Source organism: Ipomoea nil, unplaced genomic scaffold (assembly GCF_001879475.1).
Source record: "Ipomoea nil cultivar Tokyo-kokei standard unplaced genomic scaffold, Asagao_1.1 scaffold3069, whole genome shotgun sequence".
NCBI classification, from domain to species: domain Eukaryota; kingdom Viridiplantae; phylum Streptophyta; class Magnoliopsida; order Solanales; family Convolvulaceae; genus Ipomoea; species Ipomoea nil.
In genome coordinates this window covers 7,264,695-7,292,672 of record NW_017619497.1, presented here as the reverse complement: position 1 = coordinate 7,292,672, position 27,978 = coordinate 7,264,695, and the positions used below count along the sequence as shown (strand labels likewise).

At 32.2% G+C, this 27,978-nt stretch overlaps 2 protein-coding genes and 1 long non-coding RNA gene across 3 annotated transcripts; 1 reads left to right on the top strand and 2 right to left on the bottom strand.

Moving 5' to 3' along the window:
* The first annotated feature begins 26 nt into the window (after positions 1–26).
* LOC109165778 (putative leucine-rich repeat receptor-like serine/threonine-protein kinase At2g14440) lies at positions 27–5,542 on the top strand. The gene is made up of 9 exons (XM_019314705.1): positions 27–271; positions 840–1,898; positions 2,176–2,323; positions 3,314–3,385; positions 3,895–3,966; positions 4,113–4,184; positions 4,260–4,337; positions 4,794–4,975; positions 5,098–5,542. The coding sequence occupies exons 1-9, from the start codon at positions 178–180 to the stop codon at positions 5,226–5,228; spliced, it is 1,908 nt and encodes a 635-aa protein (XP_019170250.1). The 5' UTR covers positions 27–177; the 3' UTR covers positions 5,229–5,542.
* Positions 5,543–13,005: 7,463 nt separating this feature from the next.
* On the bottom strand, positions 13,006–14,086 carry LOC109164548 (ethylene-responsive transcription factor 4-like). The gene has a single exon (XM_019313039.1). It carries the CDS (start codon positions 13,985–13,987, stop codon positions 13,298–13,300), a length of 690 nt encoding a protein of 229 aa, XP_019168584.1. The 5' UTR covers positions 13,988–14,086; the 3' UTR covers positions 13,006–13,297.
* Positions 14,087–25,507: 11,421 nt separating this feature from the next.
* Positions 25,508–26,682, bottom strand: LOC109165380. The gene is made up of 2 exons (XR_002051537.1): positions 26,370–26,682; positions 25,508–25,813 (listed from the first exon to the last, which is right to left on the bottom strand). It is a non-coding gene; the product is annotated as an uncharacterized LOC109165380 (long non-coding RNA).
* Between the last annotated feature and the right edge of the window lie 1,296 nt (positions 26,683–27,978).

Here is a 27,978-nt window from a genome sequence, read left to right as displayed (position 1 = left end):
TTCAACAGTAATATAATATACAACTACAAACTACCGTATAGCTGCAGAATTAGCTGCACAGCACGTCCGGCTTGTCCATCTCTTCACCTTTATCTCTCTCTACATTCTCAGAAGAAATGGAAAATGGAGGATTCAACGATTCAAAAAGACTGAGGAGAAATTGAAGCAAAGAATCCGATGAAGAAGTTCCAGTCCAAAATGCACAGCCTTCGTTTCCTCTCCATCTTCCTCGCTCTCTGTTTCGCCTTCAAGCTCTCCTTCTCTAGCCCTGGTAATCTCTTCTCTCTCTCTCTCTCTCGCTCTCTATTTACATTCACATATTTCTGTAACTCTGTATAGGTCAAGTGGTCACAGTCATTCTCTGTGGTTTTGTAGTAGTATGGACATGCAGTTGGGGTAGCGAACCTTTCGTTTTCGCCGTTGTACTATATTTTGCTCTAATTTTCGGTTTCCTGAAAGTTGAATTGAAGTTCTAGAGCTTCTTTTATCTCTTGATTTGATGTTTAGGTTGATAGATTAGGTTATATGTAGTTGTGCTTTGACCAGGAGTTAACAGTTGTTTGGATCTGAAGAAAAGATGGGTGGAGATGGAGATGGAAATTGAAATACTCATGTTTTTGTTTTGATAAAAAAAATATTAAGTTTAGAGAAGTGTGAAGATAGGTAGTAATTTCCGTCGCAACTTTAATCATTTTAGACGGAATGTTGGTAGTTATGTCTGCTGGCTTCATATCAGTTGCTTCTGAAACTCTGTGAGAAATGAAAGTATGAAACTTTACTTGAATATTGGAATCTGAGTCTAGATTTTTACTTATATAATGGTGTTATGTCAACTGCAGGGCCTTATGTTATGCGGATTAGTTGTGGAGCTAGGCAGAATGTTCATACCAAACCTACAAATACTCTCTGGTATAAAGATTTTGCATATACAGGAGGGATACCAACTAATGGAACCCGCCCGACTTTTATCAGTCCTCCACTTGAAACACTTCGGTACTTCCCTTTATCGGAAGGTCCAGAAAATTGCTACAATATCAAGAGAGTGCCACATGGCCACTATTCAGTAAGGATTTATTTTGGGTTGGTGGCAGATCCTAGTTTTGATAATGAACCACTTTTTGATGTATCTGTTGAAGGAACCTTAATTTATACTCTGCAATCTGGTTGGAGCATTCATGATGATGAGGGAGTGTTTGTTGAAGCCCTTGTATTTCTTGAAGATGGCACTGCATCGCTATGCTTTCACAGCACTGGTCATGGAGATCCTGCAATACTGGCTATTGAAATTCTCCAAGTAGATGATAGAGCATACTACTTTGGAACTGGATATGGTCAAGGAACAATCCTTAGAACTCATAAAAGACTGAGCTGTGGTGCTAAGAATTCACAATTTGATGTTGACTACAGTGGAGATCGTTGGGGTGGGGATCGATTCTGGAATTCCATCCTTACTTTTGGACAAGGTTCTGATAACTCTATATCTACGCAAAAAAGTATCAAACAGGCCTCTATTCGGCCTAATGTTTATCCCGAAGCTCTCTACAAATCTGCTATTGTTAGTACTGCTGAACAGCCAGATTTAACATACTCAGTGGATGTGGAACCCAATCAAAATTACTCCATTTGGTTGCACTTTGCAGAAATTGACTCATCTATTACAGGAGAAGGGCAAAGAGTGCTTGATATCCTGATAAATGGGGATGTTGCATTTCCAGGGGTTGACATTGTGAAGATGGCTGGGGGTATTAACAGTGCTCTTGTCCTGAACAAGACAGTTGCTATCAATGGCAGGACTTTAACTATAACGCTGCAGCCTACCAAAGGAACTAGTGCCATAATCAATGCCATTGAGATTTTTGAGGTTCTAGTAGCTGAATCCAAAACTGTACCAGAAGAAGGTAAAAATAAACTTTTAATCAAATCATATTCTCATGATGCTTCTTATCAATAATGCTATAAGAGGTAAAATGGATTGTGAAGGTTTAAGACTTCTTAATAATAGCATTGTGCTAGGCAAAATAGCTTCATGTTTAATTGCCAAAGGGACTTCTGGTTGCTCCAGAGACTTTTACTTTTCACGCACACAAACATTTTCAACAATTTTTAATCTTCAACGTTAGATGATGTAAATCAGTAAATGAACACTGCAGTTTCTCCTTGTCTTTTTTCTTTTAGTCAAGGCCTTGCAGTCACTTAAGGATGCACTTGGACTTCCACTTCGTCTTGGATGGAATGGTGATCCGTGTGTTCCACAGCAGCATCCATGGAGTGGAACAGACTGCCTATATGACAAAACTTCTAATAAATGGGTTATTGATGGCCTGTATGTCCTTGATCTTATGCTCTTGCTGAGTACTTTCTGATATCCAAATATATCATGCAAATATTTATTCTATGCACATACAGAAGAATTACTTCAGTGAGTAGTGATAATTTATTTCCTTGAGAACATAGAGCATATTGTCTGTCCATATAGAAGAACTTTACAGAAACAAAAATCTCACATTTATATGCTTAGGGTGTTTGGTTCAAACATTGGAATCGAAATGGTAATTGGAACCAAATACTTGGTAATGAATAATGATAATGGATTTAAGTAGAAGTAGTCTCTTTGTTTGGTAGTAAATAGGAATTGGAATCAAAATAAATAAACAAATAATTAATTATTTAAAATAAAAATAAATAAATATATAACAATGTACATATATATACACATACATATATGTGCGCACGTGTGTGTGTGTGTGTATTAAAGTTGCATTGATAATGACCTTTTTATTTGTTTTCCCCTCATTTTTTATTCCATTGTGGCATTGTTCAAAAGTGTGGGAAGAGAGGGGTAATGGGTTTTATGATTACTTAAAAGGGATTTGAATCCAGTAGTAGGATAACAAAAGTAGACAAACAAACATGGTTATGGGTATCAAATCCCATAGTAAGGTACAAAAGTCCACAATCAAACGCCACCTTAATGTAGTAGTGTCTCCAAAAATTAATAACATTACTAGACTGTTCTCTTCCATTTGTTCTTAGAGGTGTTATAGCCTAAAGACAATATTGACTTGTCTAGTCATTTAATAGATGAGTTACTTTGTGTTTAGTGTTGGTTTTGAAGATCTGAGTTTCTAAGCTTCATTGCACAACTAACCTTCTGAGTTACTTAAAAAATGTGCGTCACTTTGTGCTAACTACTATATTTTATATTTATTGTATAATAAATGCATGCGTCACATTCATTAACTATAATGTAAAAATGCTTTTACTTTTTCTTGTATGATCATAATCACTCATGTGACATTTTTACTGCAATCAGTGGCCTGGACAACCAAGGTTTGCGGGGGTTTTTGCCAAATGAGATTTCCCATTTGCGTCATCTGCAAAGCATGTAAGTTAAGAGATACAAGGTTGGAATATGTATTTCAATAATTACATAGGTCATTTTGAAGGTTGATGATTTTTGTTAAAGAATAAAAGACAGCCCATTCATGCTTACGGTTCTGCTTTTATCATTATTAAGAGCTGGTTCTGGCCTTTGGGCCAGATAAAGGAAAGGTTTTCTCATGCCTAGTTCTTAGGGGTGAGTGTGTGTGTATATGAAGTTAATTTAAGTTTGAGCAACATGTATACACTATTTTGTGTGAGTGTGTGTGTATATGAAGTTAATTGTGTGATATTGTATTAAATGATGCATTAATAGCATTAGTGCATCACACTCACAACATATTGCACTATTTTAGGGACATTATCCTTTTCCTATTCTTGCAACTGAAACAAATGCTAACAGAACCCTGCATGCCAAGCAGCAAGTTTCAAAGTTTTACTCTGTCAGCATGTATAGTATATATATGAGTCATTTAGCAAAATCCCATCTCTTATGTTCTTGTACATTTTCAGAAATCTGAGTGGAAACAGTATCAAAGGACCTATTCCCTCAGCACTTGGACTGGTGACTGCCCTAGAAATGCTGTAAGTTAAACCCCTGCATATTACTCTTATGATGCAATTGATTAACAAAGTATGAGAAAAGTACATAAAACTAGGAGGCTTCACTCTTCTCCGGTTCTCTTTGAAATGCTGGCTTGGTGATTCATAATGCAATATTTGAATGGCAGGGATCTTTCGTACAATTCTTTCAATGGATCTATTCCTGAAAGCCTCGGACAATTGACCTCATTACGAATATTGTAAGATACTTTAAACATCTGAGGTAATGAGTATATATAGAACTGAGCTCTAATCTCTTGAGTCATGTTTTACAGAAATCTCAATGGAAACTCCCTCTCTGGAAGAGTTCCTGTTGCGTTGGGCGGAAGACTCTTGCATAGAGCTAGTTTCAAGTACGGTTTGTTAATTTTTCATTGTTTAATTTGTATTGGCATTTGGCAAAGGGTTTTGAAATATTCTTAAGAGATTTAGGCTATGCAGTTGTGCGATGTCACTCAGATATGTTCCTTCCAAAGAGTTTCTTTCACATGAATCAAACTATCAAAAGTCCAGAATGAGGTGTTTAGAACACTTTCTACAGATATAATTTAGCATAGGTTTTTCTGCCTGCTATCTGATTCTTGTTTGATTTAAGATGATTAGTACAATGGAATATGCAGCTTTGACATTTACTCGAAAAGCATTTGCAGATGTCTTTGCTATCTAGCAGATGAATGAGCTTTTTTTATTTTATTTTTTATTCCTGTGCTGGTAGGATAATGGAGTCTGAAATCATTGCATATTGTGCATGCACCTAATCTTCTATCTATACTTTCTGTATTGTAAATACTAACTAGGGATGTTTGCAGCTTTACTGATAATGCAGGCCTCTGCGGAATTCCTGGATTGAGAACATGTGGGCCTCACCTTTCTGTTGGAGCCAAAGTCGCTGTTGGATTTGGAGCTCTCGTGGCACTTTTGCTAATCGCAACATGCTTGACATGTTGGTGGAAAAGAAGGCAAAACATTCTTCGGGCTCAAAGAATTGCAGGTAAAGGATATTAATTCATTCAAGCTTCATGATCGTTTCACCAAACTATCCATCCTTCAATCTTCTTGGTTTCTCCTCTGATAAAGTTGTCTTCTTTAACTGTTCTTTCATCTTTTACTCAGCACGAGAAGCTCCTTACGCAAAGGCAAGAACCCATTTCTCTCGCGATGTGCAAATGGCAAGACATCATGGTCAAGAAAACAGTAAAAACACTCGAACAGCTGCAGAAAATGGACCTCCTCTGCTAACCTGATCAAATTAGTTGTGAAATCCCAGATGCAGTGCACAGAAGATGCCCATTTTTGTCAACGGACGATTTGTATATTTGGAAAATATGCAATTAATTAAATTCAGTGATATGAAGAACACTGCACACTTCCACAGGTTAAAATATTTAATACGATGCGACCTCCTGCCTCGTTGCATTTGACACTGCAAGAAATGTTGTATATTACCACTGTTGCATTGGAAGAATGTAACCAACCAAAGCTTTAATTTATTTTATTTATGATAGAAAATTAAACCTTATATGTCTATATAGTGCTCCGGATTGAGGATGCTGATGAATCATGAATCATTCCACAATAACCCTTTTACACTAAGAATGGCTTTATTTATTACACAATATTCTACACATACATGAAATGAATATGTTTATGACATTTTAAATTCTTTTATGAGTAAATACCCAAAATGGTCCCTCGACTATAGCTAAATTCACAAATTGGTCTTCAACTTTTAATTTCACCCAATTAAGTCCTTAACTTTGTAATTTTGACACGATTTGGTCCTCCATCTAATTGACCGTTTGTTGACCGTGATCGATGATCTCCAAAAGAACCTTCAGCTCTCGTCGGAGCACGTGGAGGCCTCCAGGATGACGTTGCACCGGTTCGGAAACACGTCGTCTTCTTCGCTCTGGTACGAATTCAACTACATTGAATCCAAAGGGAGGATGAAGAAGGTGACCGGGTTTGGTAGATTGCTTTCGACAGTGGATTCAAATGTAACAGTGCGGTCTGGAAATGCAACCGGAATCTTAAAAAACCGATGATGGACGATGAAATTACATATATATCCTCAAAAATCACAGTCAACAAACGGTCAAATAGATAGAGGACCAAATTGTGTTAAAATTACAAAGTTAAGGACTTAATTGGGTGAAATTGAAAGTTGAGGACCAATTTGTGAATTTAGCTATAGTCGAGGGACCATTTTGGGTATTTACTCTTCTTTTATTAACTGTAGGAATTAATTTCACTTTTGGTCCCACGACTTTTGATGTTCTATCACTTTTAGTGCACAACTTTAAAAATTTTTAATTTTGGTGCCTAATTTTGTTATTTTTATCAGTTTTGATCCTTTTGGCCAAATTGACAGCGAAATGTTGCTGTATTTTATATTGTTAGGGGTAAAATCGTCATCTCAAGGAAACATCTTCAATATCTAAACAAAATTACTGTAAAATTATATCTATAGGTGTTTGATGATGAGAATAATGGGAAAGACGAGCAGAAATCAGACAGATCTATGGGATTTATAGTTTCAACCATTGGCAAACTCTTTTTTTTCCTCTTAATATGATTTTTCTTTTGTTTAAATATTGAAGATCTTTTCATGGGATGACGATTTTGCCCCTAAAATATAAAATTTGGAAATATTTTACCGTCAATTTGGCTGGAAGGACCAAAACTGATAAAAATACAAAGTTGGGCACCAAAATTAAAAAAATTTAAAATTGTGCACCAAAAATAATAAGAATTCAAAAACCGTGGGACCAAAAGTGAAATTAATTCTTAACTGTAGTGTAGATTTAACTCCTCAAGTACGGTGAAATGGTTTTTTTTTTTTTTTTTTTTGTTTCGATGTTAAAATTTCATTAAAAGCGTTGAAAATTTAGGGATTAAAAAAAATGATATTTTTAACTTTTAGTTTATTGTTTCTTGATGCAGTGTATATATCGCCAGGACATTATTTTTATTGGAAAAGAAAAAATTAAAGCTGTAAATGGATGTAATGATCCCATTAAAGACAAATTCGGTGCCGGAATAGCAGGTTGGAAGAACCAACATAGTGTGGGACCTACATTATTACGCGTCGGAAAAGATGTCATAGAAAAGGAGCCACGGCATTGACGGGAAGCGTGTCTTTCCTTTTTGAAAAGAAAAGAAATAATACTAAATAAGAATAATAAAAAAACAAAATAAAATTTCTATCGAGTTTTTTCCACGTTTGATTCCATGAGTATGAGACTGTTTTCACATTTAATCTCGGATTACTAGAATTTTAAAATGTAATCTCACGATTTTTAAATTCTTACCACATTTGATCCCTGATCATTAAACTTTTTAAATTTGATCTCACGACTTTTAAATCATTATCACATTTGATCTCCGATTATTAAAATTATCTAAATTTAATCTCATAACTTTTAAAATCATTGTTACATTTGACCCATTCAATCTAAATTTTATTTATCAGTAATAAAATTTATTAATGGTAATTTTTTTTTTTTTTAGTACCATAACTCCATACTTTAGTTGTGCTTTTTTTACTTTAAGGTGTCGTGCGGACAGGGTCACGGCGCTGTTGGTGACGGCTTTGAACGTCTTGGTGGTGTGGTGCCTTTAGCCTTAGCTCTGACGGTCGTCCAATCAGGGCGCAGCATTCTGTCACCCACTCTCTTAATCATTATAATTTCCGTCTTATCCGCGCCGTTAACTCCCTATCCTTTTTGTCAAATTCTTCGCCTCATCCACTCATCACCCTTTGTGGGCCCAAGGTTTACCACCCCCATTTACTCAACTCTCAAGCATTTCACTTTTTAAAAAAAAAAAAAAAATCAACTTTTGCATATTATATCTACTATATATACAAATAAGAGCCCAAGAGAGTTAGGCCTATAATGGGTAGAAAAAATGACGGTCAAATTTTTTAATCAAATGAATGACTCAGATTAGATTTTAATTTTTTCTTAAGATTTCCTAATTTATCCTTAATGAATATGATTATCCGTTAACTTTTTCACTAATTTCTGTTAATTCACTGTTAACTTACTCATTGATTTCAATACGAAAGGTCTTACGTTCGAACCTCATCTCAATCAAAGTTGGCATAATTAGTACTCTATTTTACTCTTATTAAATTAAATAATAACTTAGTAGCTACAACAAAAAATAATACATATGCATTTCTTTAATTTAGAATTATGTGTCTACAATGTCTTTATTCAAAAAAAATTATTCATTATCAATAAATTAAATAAGAGAAATAATTTCATTAGTTATATTGTATTTATTTTTCTCCAATATAAAAATTCTTTACATTCAAATTCATCAATTAATTATATTCGCCACATTGTCCTTACAATGTTTTTATCGGTTGTTAAAAAGATATTTAAAAAAATTAGTTGTTTAGATTAACATGTAAATGACCTAAAGGTATACATATATTTACACTACTGGAAATTATGGAATTTCCGACCACCTGAAAGTGATCTTAAATCAAGTCGAAAGTCTTGTTCCGACCACTTTTGGTATCCGGAAAAACCTTTGTTGCTATTTCCGATCACTTTTTGCTTTTGACTTGATTTAAGATCACTTTCATGTGGTCGGAAATTTCATAATTTCCAGCAGTGTTAATAATAATAATAATAATAATAATAATATAATAATAATAATAATAATAATAACAACAACAACAACAACAACAACAACAACAACAATAATAATAATAATAATAATAATAATAATAATAATAATTGTTTTAAAAAAAAATTAAGTCAATCATATTAACTATTTGGGGGATTTATTGACAAAAAGAGTATTCAAATCACACAACAAAATGAAGTAAAAAACTATCTCGTAATGTCCTTGTTTGACAATCAGCAATTAGCTCTTCAATATTAGTATATATTTAATATTTTATACCCTAATTTTTATTTGCTCTCCCTTATGTCCCGTATTTGGTTTCAACCATACCTATACAATTATTTTATTGACAATTATAATCAATCTTGACTATATTATCTTGCATTTGTAAACTTAGAATTGTCTATTTTGGGATAAGAATTGTCTATTTAAATACACAAATTTAACATTCAATTATCTATGCATGAACAATTCCAATATAATCTTGCTTTAATATACTTTAAAGTAATTATTTAAAAAAAATATTGGGCATTATCTCAATCGCGTAAAAAACTAGTATATATATATATATATATATATATATATATATATATACACACACACACACACACATTTTTCACTTTCCTACTTATACCAAAAAAAAAAAAAAAAAATCATGCTTCACGTGTTAAGAAAAATATGATATAATTACTTCGTTGATAAAAATATATTTCATGTGATATATCGTAATTGATATGTTTAATTAAATAGTCAATAATTCAACTGCATCATGACAAGTAAAACTTTTACTATCGAAGTAAAATACAGAAGTATTCAATGAATCAATAACGGATTACAAAGTCAATTATTATTCCTTAACGAAACTCTTGATAACACATGTCAATAGTTTACTTCGCGTGTAAGACAGTCATATTTTTCTTATGAAAATAATACCATGTACGGAGTATTATATTCATTGATTCATATAGTCAAGTGAAAGATCTCCACAAAAGATTACAGAATATATATAATGTTGGGTGACATTGGGCACTTGTGTTTAAAGTCAGTACATAGAACATGAACCATATATGTAGTGTGGATTCAACATATAACACTGTTTTTTTCCCCTTAGTTAATATTTTTCTTTCCTTAGCCTTCTAGAAACTCTGTTCTTTTTCCCTAAAATTGTATGGATGTGAAGTTCCCAGTTTCAATAACTTTAATTTTTTTGTAGCAGCTTCGGCGTTAGGTTAGGTAGCATTTCGTCGTCTTTTGTCTTCATCTTTATCACCGGTGACGGCAAACGTGCCGCCTACGGCGGCGCTCTTCTTTTCCTCGGCCGGGCCCTACGTCTATCTTTTTGCTTTCATGATTTTATTGTGATAGCTTTAAGATAGTATCATAGAATATGATTAATTAAGTTAGTTAATGGGTTTCACATTTTAATTGGTTCTTTGAGAACAATTATGTCTGCAAAATAAGACACAAACACTAGGTGGGAGCTTAGCCTGGTGGTTCGTCGCTTGACCTGAAATGGTGGTTCGTCGCTTGACCTGAAATCATGATTGAAGACGGTAAATAGTAGTGTAGGAGTTTGAATCTCACTGAAAAATAAATGAGACACATGATGAAGCTAGACTAGAGTTTAAGCGGTGAGATGATTACTTTACTCGGGGTTTACTTCTGCAGTGGCTCTAGGGGCGGGCTCATGTGGGTTTAGAATTTGTCCAGTGAAGTTATGATCACTTAAGTAAAAAAAAAAAAAAAAACACTAAGTACAACTACAACTGAATTGATTGTCAATACATTTAACTTATAATGGAAGAGGCCTATTGATCTTCATGGCTCGGGTTATAGCTATAATAACCTACTTTTGATGTCATAATGCAAGCCTAGATCGACTTATATATTCAGACATTTAACATTTAATTTTCTAAGACCAATTTTTCTAATTTGTTGAGTTTGATTAAGTTTCCAAAGAAATTGTCTAGGTTAATTATTGGTAAGTGTGTGATCTATAAATCTATCATAATACATTTGATTTTTATTTCTATTGTATTTAGTCATTTTGGACAAGTGTATACTAAAAAAAAAATTATATTTTAGTTTTGAACCATATTTATTAAAATAGTTTAACGCTTTAAAGAGAGAACATATGATTTCAAATTATAAATATGACATCTTCTAGTTATCGTTTTAGAAATTTTATTAAATGAAAAAAAAAAACTTGCAAGTTAAATGTAAAATAGTGTAAGACTAACATTATCCTTAAAAATTTAGGATTGACAAGATGACATGGAAGAAAGATAATTTTTTTTTTAATATATCTAAAGCCAAGTGTATTCCAAGTAGAGAGAGAATTGACAATATTAACAAATGAAGAGAGAATTGACAAATGACAATTTTTTGTACTAACTATTTCACTTTTTAATTGGGCTGCTGGGAAAGCTGCCTAACCATTTCACTTTTTTTTTTTAAATATTATTTTATTATTATATTTATAATTTATAATATAATATAAAAGTGGACTCATTTTTTAAAATGAGCGATATTTGTAAAGATGTAAGGTAAATAGTAGAGAATTTGTAAATTTGATGATGTAGAAGTGAGACGTATTTTAGCAAATGAGAGAAATTTATAGAGATAATGTTAGCCTAATAATTACAAAATATTGAAATTAATTCAAGTAAATACGCATTCAAAAAAATTCAAGTAAATACAAGACCTACCGGAGAAATTTTGATTCTAGATTCGTATACAAAATAGTCTAAGACGATGCCGTCGGTCGGCAATTGTTCTCAGCCTATCAAAAGGAATCTTTTTTTTTTTTTTGGTTATTTTTAATATAAAGAAATAATAAAGTTAGTACGGAGTAATAAATGACGGCAACAACGGCAAGTTGAATGAGGTCATCGGTGTTGGCTTTAATTAGTCAGCAACTACGTAATAAATACACATACTTCTTCACATATACGGATATTTTTTTAAGAATTTCATGAATATTTGACAATTTGTTGTGGATTTAACAATACACAAAATTGGACACGAAAATAATGAATTAGAGGCAGCGTGGTGCTCGATTAAAATGTCCAACGATGATGAAAAGTCTGAATTGTGAAGACTAGGATCTAACTGGTGTAATGATTGCTTGACTCGGGATTTATCTTCGCAATGGCTCTATGGGTGGGGTTCTTTTGAATTGGGATCAGTCCAGCAAAGCTGAGATCACCTAAGTTAAAAAATAATAATAATAAACTTGCTAAAATTTGTGCATTAATAGGTTAACCCGCTAAACCCTTTAAAAACGGATTAATATTAGGATTAATTATAAATTTTAGATATTATTTTATCATATTATGAATATTATGGTATGTCATGAATTAAATATCTTTACTATTTTTGTTGATTTAGTATAACATTTTTCCTAAAATTTTATTAAAAAATATATACATTAACATGCCTAATAAGTTTTAAATAAGTTATCATGTTATATAATGTTGTGTAGATACAAAATATGTTAATTAAACATGTCTATCATGTCAATCCATTTAACACAATTAAAGTTCGTGTTCATGTATATATTTGAAACTCTAACATGTTAATTTTAACAAATCGTGCTTGTGTTTAGTTTTTTGTATTATGTCAACCCGTTAACAAGTTTGTTTATAGGAAATTAGGAATTATCAATTTATTTTGTTGTATGATCTTAAATGAGGTTAGCAACAATGGCAAAGAATACATAAGTATTTATCAATCTGAAAACTTGAACACCCTAAATTTTATTTCCTTTTTAATTTTTATTATTCTCACCATGTCAATCAAGACAACGTCAATGTCGACAAGAAGTAATATTTTTCTTATTTATTGGTCAAATCAAATTTTTTTAATTATTTATTTATTTTCTTTACTTATTTTTAAATTTGATTTAATGTTTAATAATACTTTTAGGTGTAATATTTAAATAAATAAAATTTAAATAAATAAATATACTGTATACTAATATTAAATAAAATATTATAAAAAAATTAATTAAAATAAATTTAATCAAATCTCATTAATTAAATCAGAATTATAACCTTTTTTTGTCGATTTTTCAAATTACTATTTTAATGAAATTTTTGTGGATTTCAAAAATGATTTTGCGATCTTACGATACACTTGTTTGACCCAAGGGCTGCCAGTCGGCTTTCCTGTCCCAATCAAATCACATTACCCTTTTTTTAAAAAAAAAAAAAAAAAAAATTACGTATTTTTTTATAATCCAAATCTAGCGACAACCTCGCCGGGGCCGCGGCTACGCCGTCCTTGCCTTTAACCCAATTTGAGGTAAACAAATCCTCGAATTTAGTGATATATTTTATGTTAAAATAGGAACATTTAATCAATTAAAGTTTCGAATTAAATAATTATAATTATAATTAATAATAATAATTGAAAACAAGAATTTCTTTCTCAGAGAAATTGTTGGTACTATACAAAAACACATCACATTTAATTTGCGAGATTAAGGTTATAATCTAAGGGGACACGCAAAATCGTGTCCGCTACATAACCAACAGCCTGCAAAATGTAGTAAATTCTATCGATTTTCTCTGATCTGATGCCAAAAAGTTAGATCAGCTTTTCCTATTTTCCACGGCGGCGCCGACACGCCCACCGATAGATATTCAATTTCTTCCTGCTTTTACCCGCTTTACGAATTTTCCGGGGGCGGTAGGTTGAGATCCAGGTTGAGGCCGCCCTTTTTCGGCTGATTGTTAATGATTGAGGACGAGTCTGACTCGGTCGGAGTTCCGGCGCCGCCCAGGAAATCCACCGTCTCCAGTTGACGGTTAGGCGGGGGATTCGCCGTCCCGCCTCGCGCCAGCGCGTCGAGGTAGAACATCTGGCCGGAGAGATTTACGGCGGGCGGGTTGTACCCGACCGGGAAAATAGGAGAACCGGATGGAGGATGATAGTTCATCGACGGAAACCACCCCGCCGTTATGGCGGCAGGACCTCGGAGGGCGAGATCCGGCGGCGTCGGCGAGAAAATTCCGCCGTCGCGGCCCGACGACTCCACAGTGCTGCTGTGGCTAGGGCTCTGGTTGTGGCTGTTGTTTTTCTTCCCAAAATTACCGAGAGGAAATTGATGATCCCCTAGCGGCGGCGCGAAATTTGTCTTCGCCTTGGCGCCGCGAAACTCCCTGGCCGCCTTGTCGTAAGCCCTAGCGGCCTCCTCCGCCGTCTCGAACGTCCCGAGCCAAACCCGCGTCCTCCGAGCGGGATCTCTGATCTCCGCCGCGTACTTCCCCCACGGCCTCTTCCTTACGCCCCTGTAACGCACCTCTTCATTCTGCTCCGCCGGGTTAACTCTCCTCGCCGCAGCCTTCTTTGGAGCCATTATCTCTCTCTCTCTATATATACGTATATGTCTTTCTGTATGTATACATTGTTGTCTGTCAAGTTCGTAAACTCAGGCTGTGGGTTTGCGAAAGAGGAGAGAATGCGAATATATATAGTCGGCAAATTGAGCGAAAGCCGGGTCAAGTCGGGTTTCATTTACGTGGCATTTCTTAAATATTGACGGCACAATCAATTATTGATTTATAAAATTATAAATGGGAGACAATAAGTAATTAAATTAAACTTTCGAATTCGATACTCAGTTATAATTATGAACTACTAAATTTACTCTCTCGGTCTGTTTCCTTATTACCATCGAGGTATCGAGTAATAAATGTGATTTCTCACACACATATAAAATGTAACGTAACCAATCAAACAATGAAAAAAATTATGATTTAGGAACTAGTAGCATTACTTATATTTTATTATAAATAAATATATCAAATTATATATAAATTAAATATAACTAGTGTTGTAAATTATATTATGAAAATTGCCAAGTATGGTGAGGAAGTTAAATAATATATTTGTCATATATTCTTTATTGATGATATAAAAGGAAAAGAAATAAAATTGATGACAATTGGCACTTATAATATGTTATCCTATACAAAATAAAAAAAGAATAAAACAAAAAGGAGATCTATTAAAATTCTTATATTGTTCCGTATGTCAGAAAATATAGTAGACTAGGAAGTGCCGGCAGGCGAAGTTGCCTTCCAATTTACAACTCTTCAAGCTCAACACGTATACATAGTATAAGTAGTTTAGCCAATACCGGCGGTCTCATTTTGGATTTGGACTTTACGCCCTTTTATTATTATTATTTAAAAAGATTTATTACCAAAAATTGCAATTGATTCCTTCATCAACAAGTTTATCATAAGTTATATCATTACTTTATTATTTTATACTTTTAAAATTTATCATAAGTATATCTTTATTATTTTATACTTTTAAAATTTCAGTCAATGCAATAAAAGTTTATAACCTGTATTTTATCGTTTCCAGTTACTTGTTGTGGAGTTGAAATATGGTTCGTAAAGAAAAATACACAATAAATGAAACGACATTATTAATTTTGATGTACGAAAGTTCTTTAAAATAATACTCTGCATTATCAAAACTGTTAAAGAAAAATAATCATGAATGACTTTATAATAATTAGAAGTGACGACATTCATGCTATATGAATTAAGTTTACTATTATCTTATGATGACTTTGGAAATCATATGCGTAAATTTTTTCTAAATAAATATTTTTAAAATCCTTTTATCCTTAGTTGGTATCGATTAATTAATCTCTCTCTTTCCATCTCATGTACAAATTATTTCCTTATTTCATTATCTTTTATCACAATTAATTTTATATGGAGAGAAAATAACTTTTTAAATTCTTATTATAATAAAATAACAATATAATATAATAATAGGTTCCGACGTTCCGTGTGGGTCTACTTCACTGAAGAAAATCAACACCCCCAAAAGCATTGAGTCAATGAAGCGAACTTCCTCCTCCGTCACCGCTACTTTTTGTGGTGGTGTACGTTTCCGTTGCCATTTCCGACCCATGCATGATTGCTACTTTGCTAGATCCAACTAGTGATATTGTCTGCACGGGTCTAGCTCAATAACTTAATACATAATATTTGGGAGAAGAAATTAATGTTTAAATTTTGGCGGCGACAGTGCGGAAATTATATTTAAAATGGATAGATCCCTTGTGCGCACCAATATTTGATGTGTGCTGAGTCATTGAGTCAGTATAATTTACATCATCCTAAATACTTTGTCATGTTTGGGTGTGACAACTTTTGAAGTTAAATATTCAACATTTTGAGAGAATAAGATGCTATCTTCCAACACTCTTTATATATATATATATATATATATATATATATATATATATATATATATATATATATATATATAGAGGCCAGGGAAGGGATCATGCATTTGTTGCTTCTCGTGCGTATGTGCGGTGGATTAATGTGTGTGAGGTTTATACTTAATGTGCGTGAGATTTGTACTCAATGTGTCTGAGATTTGTACTTAATGTGCGTCATGTTAATATGTGTGAGTTTTGTACTTAATGTGCCTGAGTATTGTGTTTAATGTGCGTGAGATTTGTGCTTAATGTGCGTGAGTATTTCAAAATTACGAGCTCAGAAGGAAGCAGAACAGAAACTCACGCACATTAACGCCCAAGCTTCTTGTTACTTCTTCCTTCAATTTGGCCATGGATTCTGGATTATCAGCTACCTTCAATGCAGTTGAATGTTTATATAAATGACGCACATACAGTAAAATTTGCACAGCAGCAAAGTGTGAATTTTTGTTATATTATTCCCATAATTCTTAACCATCATAGCTCGCCTTCACATCATCATCTTCAGGGAGGGCACAAATGGCTACTGGGGATGGGGAAGAAGCTGACATCAGTATTTTATGCTGTATTTTACACATTCACGCACATTAAGTACAAATCTCAGGCATATTAAACACAACACTCACGCACATTGAGTACAAATGTCACGCACATTAATCCACCGCACGGGAACCTTTCAATATATATATATATATATATATATAGTCTGCCGTTAGCTCCTCATTTCTGAAGCCTATGTTTCAGTGGAATGGAAGATGAATAGAAATTTCTTTATTACCGACGATTCCGTCCATCATTAATGGATTGTTTTCTTTTTCTACGTACTTTGACATTATCATTTTCTTTCTTTTATTTTTATTTTTATATAGAGTAGAAGAAAAATTATAGAACTAACTTTGAAGAAAATAACATTCAAGATAATATCGTCAAAAAAGAGTTGGGTCTAAAACTTTAGAGGGACTCTAAAAAAATATTTATTTGAACTTTAATGAGAATGATTAGGGTGTGTAGACATCTAATTTGAGGCACGATTAATTTTCTATGGATATATGTTATTGAGTAGACTTATCCCATATCACAAGTATATAGTTTCTTTCTTTTTATTTCATTTTCGTTGGTTCATAAGATTTATAAAAAAAAAAAATTATAATGCTATAATTTCTTTACTATAAAATATAAATTAAATATGTGGACATGGTACGGCACATAGGGGCTATTTCAATGCTCAAATTAGTAATAATGCTTGAGACACGAAGAATATGATTTTGATGATGTTTGAACAAATGTTTTAATATGATCTTTTATACGCTTTAAGTAACAATTATTTTGGTATGTTAAGTACTTTAAATTTTAAAACATGAGAAGCGTGTGCCACTTAATTTTTAACTAAGTCCCAACACAATATTATAAATGGGATAACGTGTCACGGCTTGTTACATAGTATATGGAAACATCTTAATTAATGTTCCAGTAGCACCAAATAATTTTTCAGTATGAAGTTACGCTCTAAACATAAATAGAATAAAGTGTACCCAATTTTAATACAAATTGCTAATGATGGGTACGTTTATAATATTTTAGATACATCTAATTAGTAAGTTGGAATTACTCAACTTTTTTTTTTTTTTTGGTTGATCTCAATCCATTCTAATGGAGACATGCTAAAGGCTACATCATTGACTTAGAAAGACAAATTTTGTCAATTTCAATTTTAGTGAAATTATATTGTCGCATAGAATAATAAGTAGACAAGTTTTATATTTGTCTTATGCATGAGGTAAAACATCAAAACGAGAAATGAGGACTCTATAATGCTAAAGTGTGGCCCTAATTTGAAATTAAATTTGCTCACCAATATTTGATTTTATATTTCAACTAAATATAATGTTTTTTTTTTTTTGGGGGGGGGGGGAGTACCAAGGGTGTGTTTTGTTTCTACATGGGAATCGGAATTGGAAAAATGAGAATCAAATACTTGGTAATGACACTGCTGAAAATCTTGCATTTTCCGTCTAAACAAACAAACATTAACAATCACTTATTCACTTTGATTCTCATTCCTGATAGCTAAACTCATGAATCAAACATATCATAATATTATTCTTTAATTTATATGTTATATGCCCGCACTAAATATAATGTTGTAAATTTGTAACTTGTGACAAAGCCAGACGGTTAACACTATAAATAATGACTAATAAAGTATTGAACTTAAATTCAACTATGCAATTAATATATTGTAAACTTATAAACGTATTATTAAATACTAGTATTTTATATGCACAATGACCATAAACGCATGATTATAATAATGAAAAAACATAATAGAAGTTATAACGGTAGAGATATTTTTGATCAAAAAATTATATAATACAATTCTTATACCATAATGTATAAAAAAATTAACAAAAAACGGACATAAATCAGTATGTGGTATAACTTGGATTGAGCCTTATTATTGTTATTATTATAAATATTCATTAAGCACTTGCGTTACAGGGCGTTTGGTTGGAATTGAATGAAGAAATTGGGGGAGGAGGAATTGTAATATGGTTCAAAAAGAATAATGTGAGAATAAAGTAGGACTTCAAATTACAGTGTTTGGTATGTAGTAATAGGATTACAGGGAATTGAATGGGAATAAGTGTATAATGACTGAAATGCCCTTTGTGAGAGATAAGGATGATGAAATGGGATGAGAATAATGACAGGGGCAAAAATGCAATTCTTAGGTAGGGGCCATGAATTACAATTCAGTCAAGGGAGGGAATTGCAATTCCCTCAAACCAAACAACGTAATTGATGGGGAAACAAATTACCATGCAATTACAACCAAATTATATCCATCCAATCCAAACAAACAGGCACTTACAGGGCGTTTGGTTGGAGGGATTTTAAATTCCCTTCCCACTTAATTCCCACATAATTCCAAAGGCCATTAAATTCCGTAGTTTGGTTGGAGGGAATTGCAACTGCATGGAATTGCAATTTCCCCCATTTTCATGGAATTAAAATCCCAGGTCCCCCCCTGAGATTTTAATTCCTGGGAAAAAAAGATAGTGATGAGTCAAAATTACCCTTCCTTTTTTAACCTAAAATTAATGTCTAACACCAATAATGGACATTTTTGACTTTATACTACTTATTCCCTTTCAATTCCCATGTATACCAAACATTGGAATTGAAATTCCCAGTAATTCTATTCCTGTCAACCAAACACAGGAATTTAAATTCCCACTTTATTCCCAGTAATTCAACTCCTATAGAATTACAATTCTTTTCCCACATAATTCCCCTCCTCCAACCAAATGCCCTGGTAGTTAAGAATAAAAAGAAATGTTCACACAATGTAAATAGGCCTATGCTATTTTCAAACCAATGGAAAGTTCTCAAACACACACACCCAGTGTGTGTGTGTGTGAGATACGGACAAATACATGGAATAGCGGAATAGTATAAAACGCGGACTTTAACGTACGATGGTACATAGTACACACTCATCATATCAGTCGTCACCATTGACTTGTGTTGTTCCAGGCACCAACGTAACGCGTCCTCGTTGAATCACTCCATCCTCTCCCTTGGAATTTTAATTAGTAAAAAGTATATCACGTGAATTCATACATTTCTTGTTCAAACCATAATGCTCTATCAATGTCCACTCACCTCTCATTTCACAATACACTTTCAGTATATATATCAACCGAGTGGTGAAATGTAGACTTGAGTGCGGAGAAAAATGTTGAACCCCAACCCTAAGGGCCCGACAGAGTATCTGGGAAGATGTAAATCAACTGAACATGAACCGTAGAGACTAGACATTTGCTTACTGCACACAAGGAACCCCCGTCACTTTGAGAGGTTGCTCCCAAAGTACTGCTGGTGAGACTCGATCCCTGGTTATTCTTTCCAACTTTCACTTTTATGACCAGTTGAGCTGCCAATGTGGGCTGCATATTTACTTTATTAGCTTCTCAGAATATGGGTGGACAGGATATAATGGATTTTGAGAAGTTACATCCACATCCAATTCACTAGTGGATTTTAATTAAATGAATTTGCATCCGATTCGATCACTTTAAGTAGATATAGATAGAATGTGAGCATATTTGGCAGATCATTGCTCACTCCTAGACTAATGATACCGAGATAATGATATTGATAGTGATGACAATTTTATTAGAAGTAAGTGGATGTGTTCTAAAAGGAATGATCGAATGAATAGCTAGAATATTAGAGTAGATTACGAGTTTGATTATTATTTTTGGTACTGTTTGGGGAAAGAATATAATGGTGCAGGCCAGGCGTGCCGCATATAGTCAAGAAATGCTGCTATACTGCAAGGCTAGCAGCCGTTCTTTACTTTCTTCACATATTAATATATCCTCATTTTTTTTTTTCATGATATTATTGGGTTATTGAAAGACCCAAACTAATAAACAACCCATTAATAACTAATTTGAAAAAGAATATGGGACATACCAACCATACCAGTTTCTGATCTGATGATCATCTTTCGACCAAAATGTCGTTAATTTTCTTCAAAATTCAAATAATTAAGATATCCCTTTTCTCCCCAACTTTAATTTCTATATACTTTTTAAAATGTTAAAAAAAAAAAAAAAACTTTTACTAGCTTAATTAGGTTGTGTCGTTGGGATAGCGGCCAGAAAATAATTGGGACTTGAATATTTCAATTGGCTTTGCAATTACGTTATTAATATTTCTTTTTTATTCATTCCACTCTTCCTTCTCGTTTTCTCTTCAAGAATATGAATTTTTTTTTATTTAAAATACTCGTAATTTTTTACAAGATAATAGTATCTATTTTATACTTTTTAACTATTTTCAACATAAGGAATCTAAGGCCCACCTCCAAAGTTCGGACCTATGACCATCTATTTGGAATGACAATTGGAATGTCAATGCATTACTCGGTAATATTTACAAGGTAGTATCTTGTTTTATATATTTTTTTCATAAATATAATATAATCATTTGAAATTTAACATATTTGACAATATTAATGGAAAAAATTAATGTTAAAAATTATAGAAGCATTGGGAATCATATTATTACCTTGACATTCATGAGATCGAATTTCAACACATTTTGTTACTATGTCAAGCAAGCTAATGCATGCGTAAATTGACTATAAATAGATCGATGCAACACATTAAAATTATAATAATATTAAGGACAATAATACTAATAATCCTCACTCCTTGATAAACAAAATGACACATCATAAACATGTAATAAGAGCATCCATACGAGTGACTCTTGGGAAACTTTTTTCATAACAAAAAACTTGGGATCAGATTTTTAATTGATTGGATGGCTTTTTTGTAATTTTTCTCCTACAAAATCAAAATTTTTTGTGAGACCTATTGAACGGTAAATCGGGAAGAAGTTGTCAGAGCGTGTGTAGGGAACTGTTGTGCCTAGTTGGACATTTAAATGAACTTTTTTTATATGACAACAAATTCCTTTTATTTATTTTTTTCTCTCTCCCAATTGACTTGCAAAAATTGAGCGAAAAAAACTTCCTTTTATTGTTTTCTATATCCTTAAAATTTTACCTCTTTCAAGATTATTAATTGAAAAAATAAATGTTAACACAATGTCTTAAATAAGAGAGAGAGTTTTGTCACTTGTTTTGTTTATCATTTTTAATAATTGAACTAATATAATAATATTTTTAATGTGAGCCAACTTTTGAAACTATGTTGAAATTGCAATGATTTGAAAAAATAATGAATGGATTGCAAATTTAATGATGAAAAATCTTGAAAGTGAGATAGTATTGCATGGATAAATATAGGAGTATGTAATATGGTTCTATTATTGACATATGAATTCTACTACATGTATTCTTAAATCTTACTTCCTGATGTGGCGGGCTCTGATAGATTATTTTCTTCATGTGAGCCTTTGTAAAAATGTCTATATCAATATTTTAAGTGTGAAGTAAAAGTTAAGAGTAGAGAATAAGGGTGTGTTTGGTTGGTGGGTTTTGCCCATAGGAATTGGTATGAAAGTGATTGTTGTTGTTTGGTTGATAGGTTTTTAGAACACTACTATGGGTTTCGAATACCCCATCAATTGAAAAACCCATACCCAAATACAATAAGGGTTTCATTCCCTTATTCATTCTCAAGCACTACTATTAGTAACCATTCATATTCCACCCTACTACCAAACATGTTAAATACTTTCATCAAAACCCATTACCATTACCAAATATTTGATACCCATTCCAATTCCGATTCCGATTCCTATGTGCGAACCAAACACACCCTAAGAGTATATGTAGTATTTTTCTTGACATATTTATCATTCATGGCGTGTTGTAGACTTGTAGTATGACTATTTTGATAGGGTTTGGTAGAAAGTGAAATGAAGAAAAATGAGGATCGTTGAGACAATTTGGTGTTTGGATAAGAAACAAAATTAGAGGAAGATAGGTTACATGTCGAAGCTTCCATTTGTAGTGTATGTCGAGGTTCAATTATATTAAACTTTTTTTTCTTTAGGAGTATTTGACATTACCCTTTTAATTTTAAATTTATTTTTTAATATTCACTTAACATCTTTAAGTAGCAATATATAGTTAATTCTTTTTATATTTAATTTATAAATAAATTTCTTTTTTAACGTGTCAGTCAATTAATTTACAACAATCAATGAATAAAAAATATATTTTATTATGACGATATAAATTAAATATTAACAGATAAAATCAAATCTCCTTCCCTCCTCTCACTCTTCAAACTACGGTGGTAGATCTATAAAAGTGACACCTATATGCTTATAGCAACCATGGCTTTGGCGTGAGTGGTTCGGTCTCACATATTTTTCATCAAGTATTTAAGTATTGTCAAGAAAATTCGATAAGCAATAGAAATTGTTAATTAACAATCCACAACTTTGACACACTCAAAAATCTTGACTAATGACATTAATGTACATATTTAATAATGTCATTGTAACATTTTTAAATCGAATAAAAGATGTTTTCAAAAAAAAAAAATCGAATAAAAGATCATCTAAATCTATTTCTTGTAACGTTTATCCGTTACTATTATTATAACATTAGGATAAGTTATGATAATATTCAGTATTTGATATGTGGTGCAACACTAATAACTTAATAACTATACTACGATTATGATTAGGAGTCTGGTTAGAGTTTAGGAGACCTAAAGACATACAACCACAATGATGGCCAGTGGTTATATAAGGTCACTACTAGTCCTCTCACTGCTCACATTACATACCTCATACACCATCTAGAGAGAGTTGAGTGAAGTGAGAGACAAAATACTCGTTATCTCTGCAGCAGTCCAGATCGCTCAACCGTATCAAGAACTATGGCTGGATGTTAGTCGATCCTATTATCACATATTATAATGATACATGTGATATTTTAGTCTAACATTTCTAACATATTGTTATAAGAAAAAGTAATTGCAAAATTATTACAACATTGTACATGATCATTGTGATTGAATTAATAGAACATAATTTGACTTACAATATTTAATTTTATACAATTACCTTGTTAGTAATGTTATTATTTCATGTTATATTTGTTTTATATTATAGTTATAATTGTGTGGTATTAGATTAGTTTACTAGAGCCAGTGTATTAGTTAGGGAGAGTTTAGCGTTTTCTATCTGATATAGGCTCTGTTTGGCCGAGCTTATTTAGGAGTTTATACCTTATTTTAAGCTACTAATAAGCTATAAGCTCTGTTTGGTAATGTTCTCAAAATAAGCTTGTAACTTAAAATAAGAGATTACTTTGAAACGCTACCTTAAGTAGCGTTTCAAAATAAGCTAGTAGCTTCCTAATTTTTTTTCCATCTTTGTCCTTATTATTTTAAAGAAATGACATCATTTACCCTTCCCAATTAAAATCATTTTACCAAACACTTTCAAATATAACAGCTAGCTTAACGTCTCTTCCGTTTTCAGCTCCTAACTTATAGCTTTTCAGCTTTCAACCACCTTTTCAGCTATGTTTGCCAAATATAGCCATACTATTGTAATCTCTATCTCTTGTAACTAAATTGATTCACTTCTCTCCTATACCTAACCTTTAGATTGGTTTTTTTTTCCTGCTTGATTGACTCTTTTTTTCTTTCAGGGAAATAATTACACATAATAAGCACTGCAATACTGCAAACTACATCCTGCCAATGAAAATACTCACTCCATTTTGATAAATCATTATACTACGAACCATGGTTTACATTGTAAGATGAACCAATGAAGGCAGCCTGTGTGACCGACTTCTACGATTGAAGGCAGCCTGCATGACTGCCTTTTTTGTTTTTGTTTTTTTAATTATAATGAAATAATATTATAATATAAATTAGTGGCACGCAAGCAAGTAACCGGTGACAAAGTAAGGTAACTTGTTATTTGGTACAATTTCATCATTTCAAGTGGTTTGATGGCTTAATTGTAATTTTTTTTTAATTCAGTGGTTCAATTGCATTTTCGTGTCTAGTTCAATGGTCTATTTACTTTATTTCTTTATTTTTTTATATACTGAAGAATTATTATTTGATATACTGCTTAAAAATTAAAATTAATATATTAAAAATAAATATTCAATATAAAAAAAATAACATTTAAATTTGATCCACGATATAATTTACTCATTTTGATGGGCTCTTTGGACAACCTATAGGAGGCATGGAATCTGACAAGAATCCAATTTATAGGGGCCTTCAAACATTGGGCGTTGGGCAGAAGATCAATTTTCCCTTGCTTGGGTTGATCAAATTATTCAGTGTATCCGGATCCATCTTGTAAGGTGGATCAAGTTTAAAATATATAATTTATATATTAAATGTACACAATTTTATATACTACATGTTCATAATTTACATACTGAATATTTACAATTTTACATATTAAATATTCACAATTTATATACTAAATGTTCACAATTCAAATTGTGAACATTCAATATGTAAATTATCTATTTTGGACTTGGATCTATCTTGCAAGGTGGATCCAGGTCCATGGTATAACTGTTGTATCAAATTCCTTTTGTTTGTTTTTATGAATTTTCTATTCTTGTTTATATTTAAATAATTTAATTAATTGATTGTTTAAAGAGAGAGAGAGCTGGAAATGGCGGTTTGGCTGAATGGACAGTAGATGTGGATCAAAATGGAAGAGAAAGAGAAATAAGACAGTGAAGCCCAGAAGGTTGCCTTTATTTATTTATTTATTTTTTTTAATCTTTTCTTTTTGCATAAATCTTAAATCTCTTACACCAAAAAAATAATTCTAAAATCTCTATGAACAACTAATTATATTTCTTGACACATGAACATAAACAACACTTGTGACTTGCCCAACCATATTCACATTTGACATTGTATGTACAAGTATTTAAAAATATGTATGCCATTTGTTTTCCAAAAAAAAAAAAAAAAAGTGTATGCCATTTAAGGTATATCTAACTATTTATTTCAGATCTCTTTCACTGCATTTATGGCAAAAGTGGTGAAAGAACTTTCAGTTTAGAGTTCAAATTTATTACAATATATAAAAACGCTAATAATTTTTCTCTTCTTCCATAAAAATAAAAATAAAAATAAAAATAAAAATAAAAGAAAGGTAATAAATTATTGCTTTACTTTAAAACATAGCAACACTTGAGCCTGCCTTGTAATCATTACATTTGACATATTATGCTATACATTATTATACACTAAATTTTCAAATCAATTCACAATTAAGATATAATCTCCTTAATAAAGCAATGCGAATATGCGATGGTTAATCACAAGAAGCGTGGCGTTAGGTGCAAAGGCTCCGATCCGCTCCTACTTTCACCAACTCAGTGAGTTGCGATTTCAGCATCATCTCCTCCACTTGTTTATCTACCATCCAATCATTCCCAGGAAACTGCACCAAAATAAATAAATAAATAAAATGAAAGAAAAAAAAAATCATACAGAAATGAAAGAAATTCGATGGAATATACGACATGCCACATTATGACCTTAGCTTGTTTGATCATTATTGGACAGCGAATTATGCGAACAATTTTGATTAGCGAATATAATTGTGATAGCCTCATCAAAGTTTTCGTATATTTTTAAGTAGCTTATAGATCAATATATACACATTATATTAGCGCATCTCAAACATATATTTTCCGTGATTGAGACTATTCACCACACGTTAATATAAAAGTGGGGCGGTGGACCGACCACAATATAATGGTTTCCAGTAGGTAGAATCTTTTTTTTTTTTTTTTTTTTTTTAATTCTATCATTATTCTTCAATAAAATGAAGAAATTAAAAGAGGCATTGAGAAAAGCAGCGATCCATAACGTTATAGGTAGCGAGGAAAATTAAAATGAAGAGTAAAGAGATCAAATTAAATCTGGATATGTGTAATTGTATGGAATCGGAGGGCGGCCGGAGATAATGGCGGCGCTAACGGAAGTGTGCGTACCTGAGGGAGCGGATGGCGACCTGGTGAGTGAGAGCGTGGAAGAAGAAGTTGGCTCCGTGAAGGAACACCACAATTCCGGTGCACCCTAGCAGGAAGAACTCCACCATCATCTCCGATCGATGATCTCCCTTCAAAACCCCTGATATAATTTATACTCCGTATATATATACAGATAAGTTAGGGTTTATCTCTGTTTGTATTGCACTTACGAATTGAAATTTGTTTGATCAGAGAGAGAAAGAGAGAGCAGAGGAACGGATTGAAGGTTTGACGTTTGGAGAGATGGAAGTATAAATAGTGGTAGGAAAAAAAAAAAAAAAAGAGCAGAGAGCAGTGGGAGGTGGTACAATCGGATAATTTACTTAATTAATTAAATAAGTAATCTGATATAATTGGTGGACATGACGTGGATGTTCGACCCTTTTGGATGTCTCGGTTTCATTTGATGTGGTTTGAATAAGTTAAAAGAAACTTCCATAGAAGTATTTTTAGTTTAATTTTTCATAATATTAAGCTTAATATTAATATATAAATTTTAAATATTTAAAAATTATAGTAAAAGTATTATTAAATAAAAAAATTAAATTTAAAAATAAATAAAAATAAATATAAAAAATAATAATTTATAGCTAATAACAAGTAAATAAAACATAAAACAAGTCAGAAAGAGTATTTTAATACTCATTTGATATAAATTGTACATTTTTGTTCATTTATCATTCCGTCTAATCTTTATTAAATTCACCATTATCTGCATCCTATATAATAAAATTAATTCAATCAAATCTCGATTAGACCGGGTCTCTTTCGAGCCATTTATTTGCAGATAAAATTTTACGTCTTCTTAACGCACACGCAGTTGAAATCGCTCTCAGCAACCTATGAACCCAATTTTCATTTTGGAATTTGGAGGATTGAATTTGTCAAACTCCAAATTACTTTGCTTCATATAACGGCGGAGTTAATCCAATCCCACCAATTTATATTTTATACGGAGGAGTATTAAATAATAATAATAATAATAATAATAATAATAATATATTATTATTATTATTATTATTATTATATGAAGAAATGAAGCAGAGGAATCCACCAAAACCTCCAAGAAAACTTTGTCCACTCATCTGCAAACCGCAGCACCGTCCACCGTCATAGCCGGCCGTCCAATGATTGGTTTTGAAGTGCTTGGAAAATAATTGTTAACTGATTGAGTTAGTGATTTGACGAGTTAATAGCATTAGTTGATTATAGAAAGATATTTAGTAAATTAGTTGTTAACTAATAGTTTGTAAAATGATTTTTAAAAAAAATTAATCGAAAAACTGCTATGAGCAGCTTTTTGAAAATAATAAAATGTTATAAAAAGCTAATTAATCAAATACTTCTATTACTTATTTCAAGTCAAACCGTTAATAGTGGTCAAATAAGCTAAAATTAGTTAATAAACTAAGCATATTATCAAAGGGTCATATTTAACCAAGTGGCTTGTGGTCCACTGGTATCGGATTGCTCCCCTATGTGGGAGGTGTTTGTATGGATATTCTGGGTATCCCCTTCTTTTGTAATAAAAAATAAAAAATAAAAAAACAAGCCACCTTCCAAGTTCCAT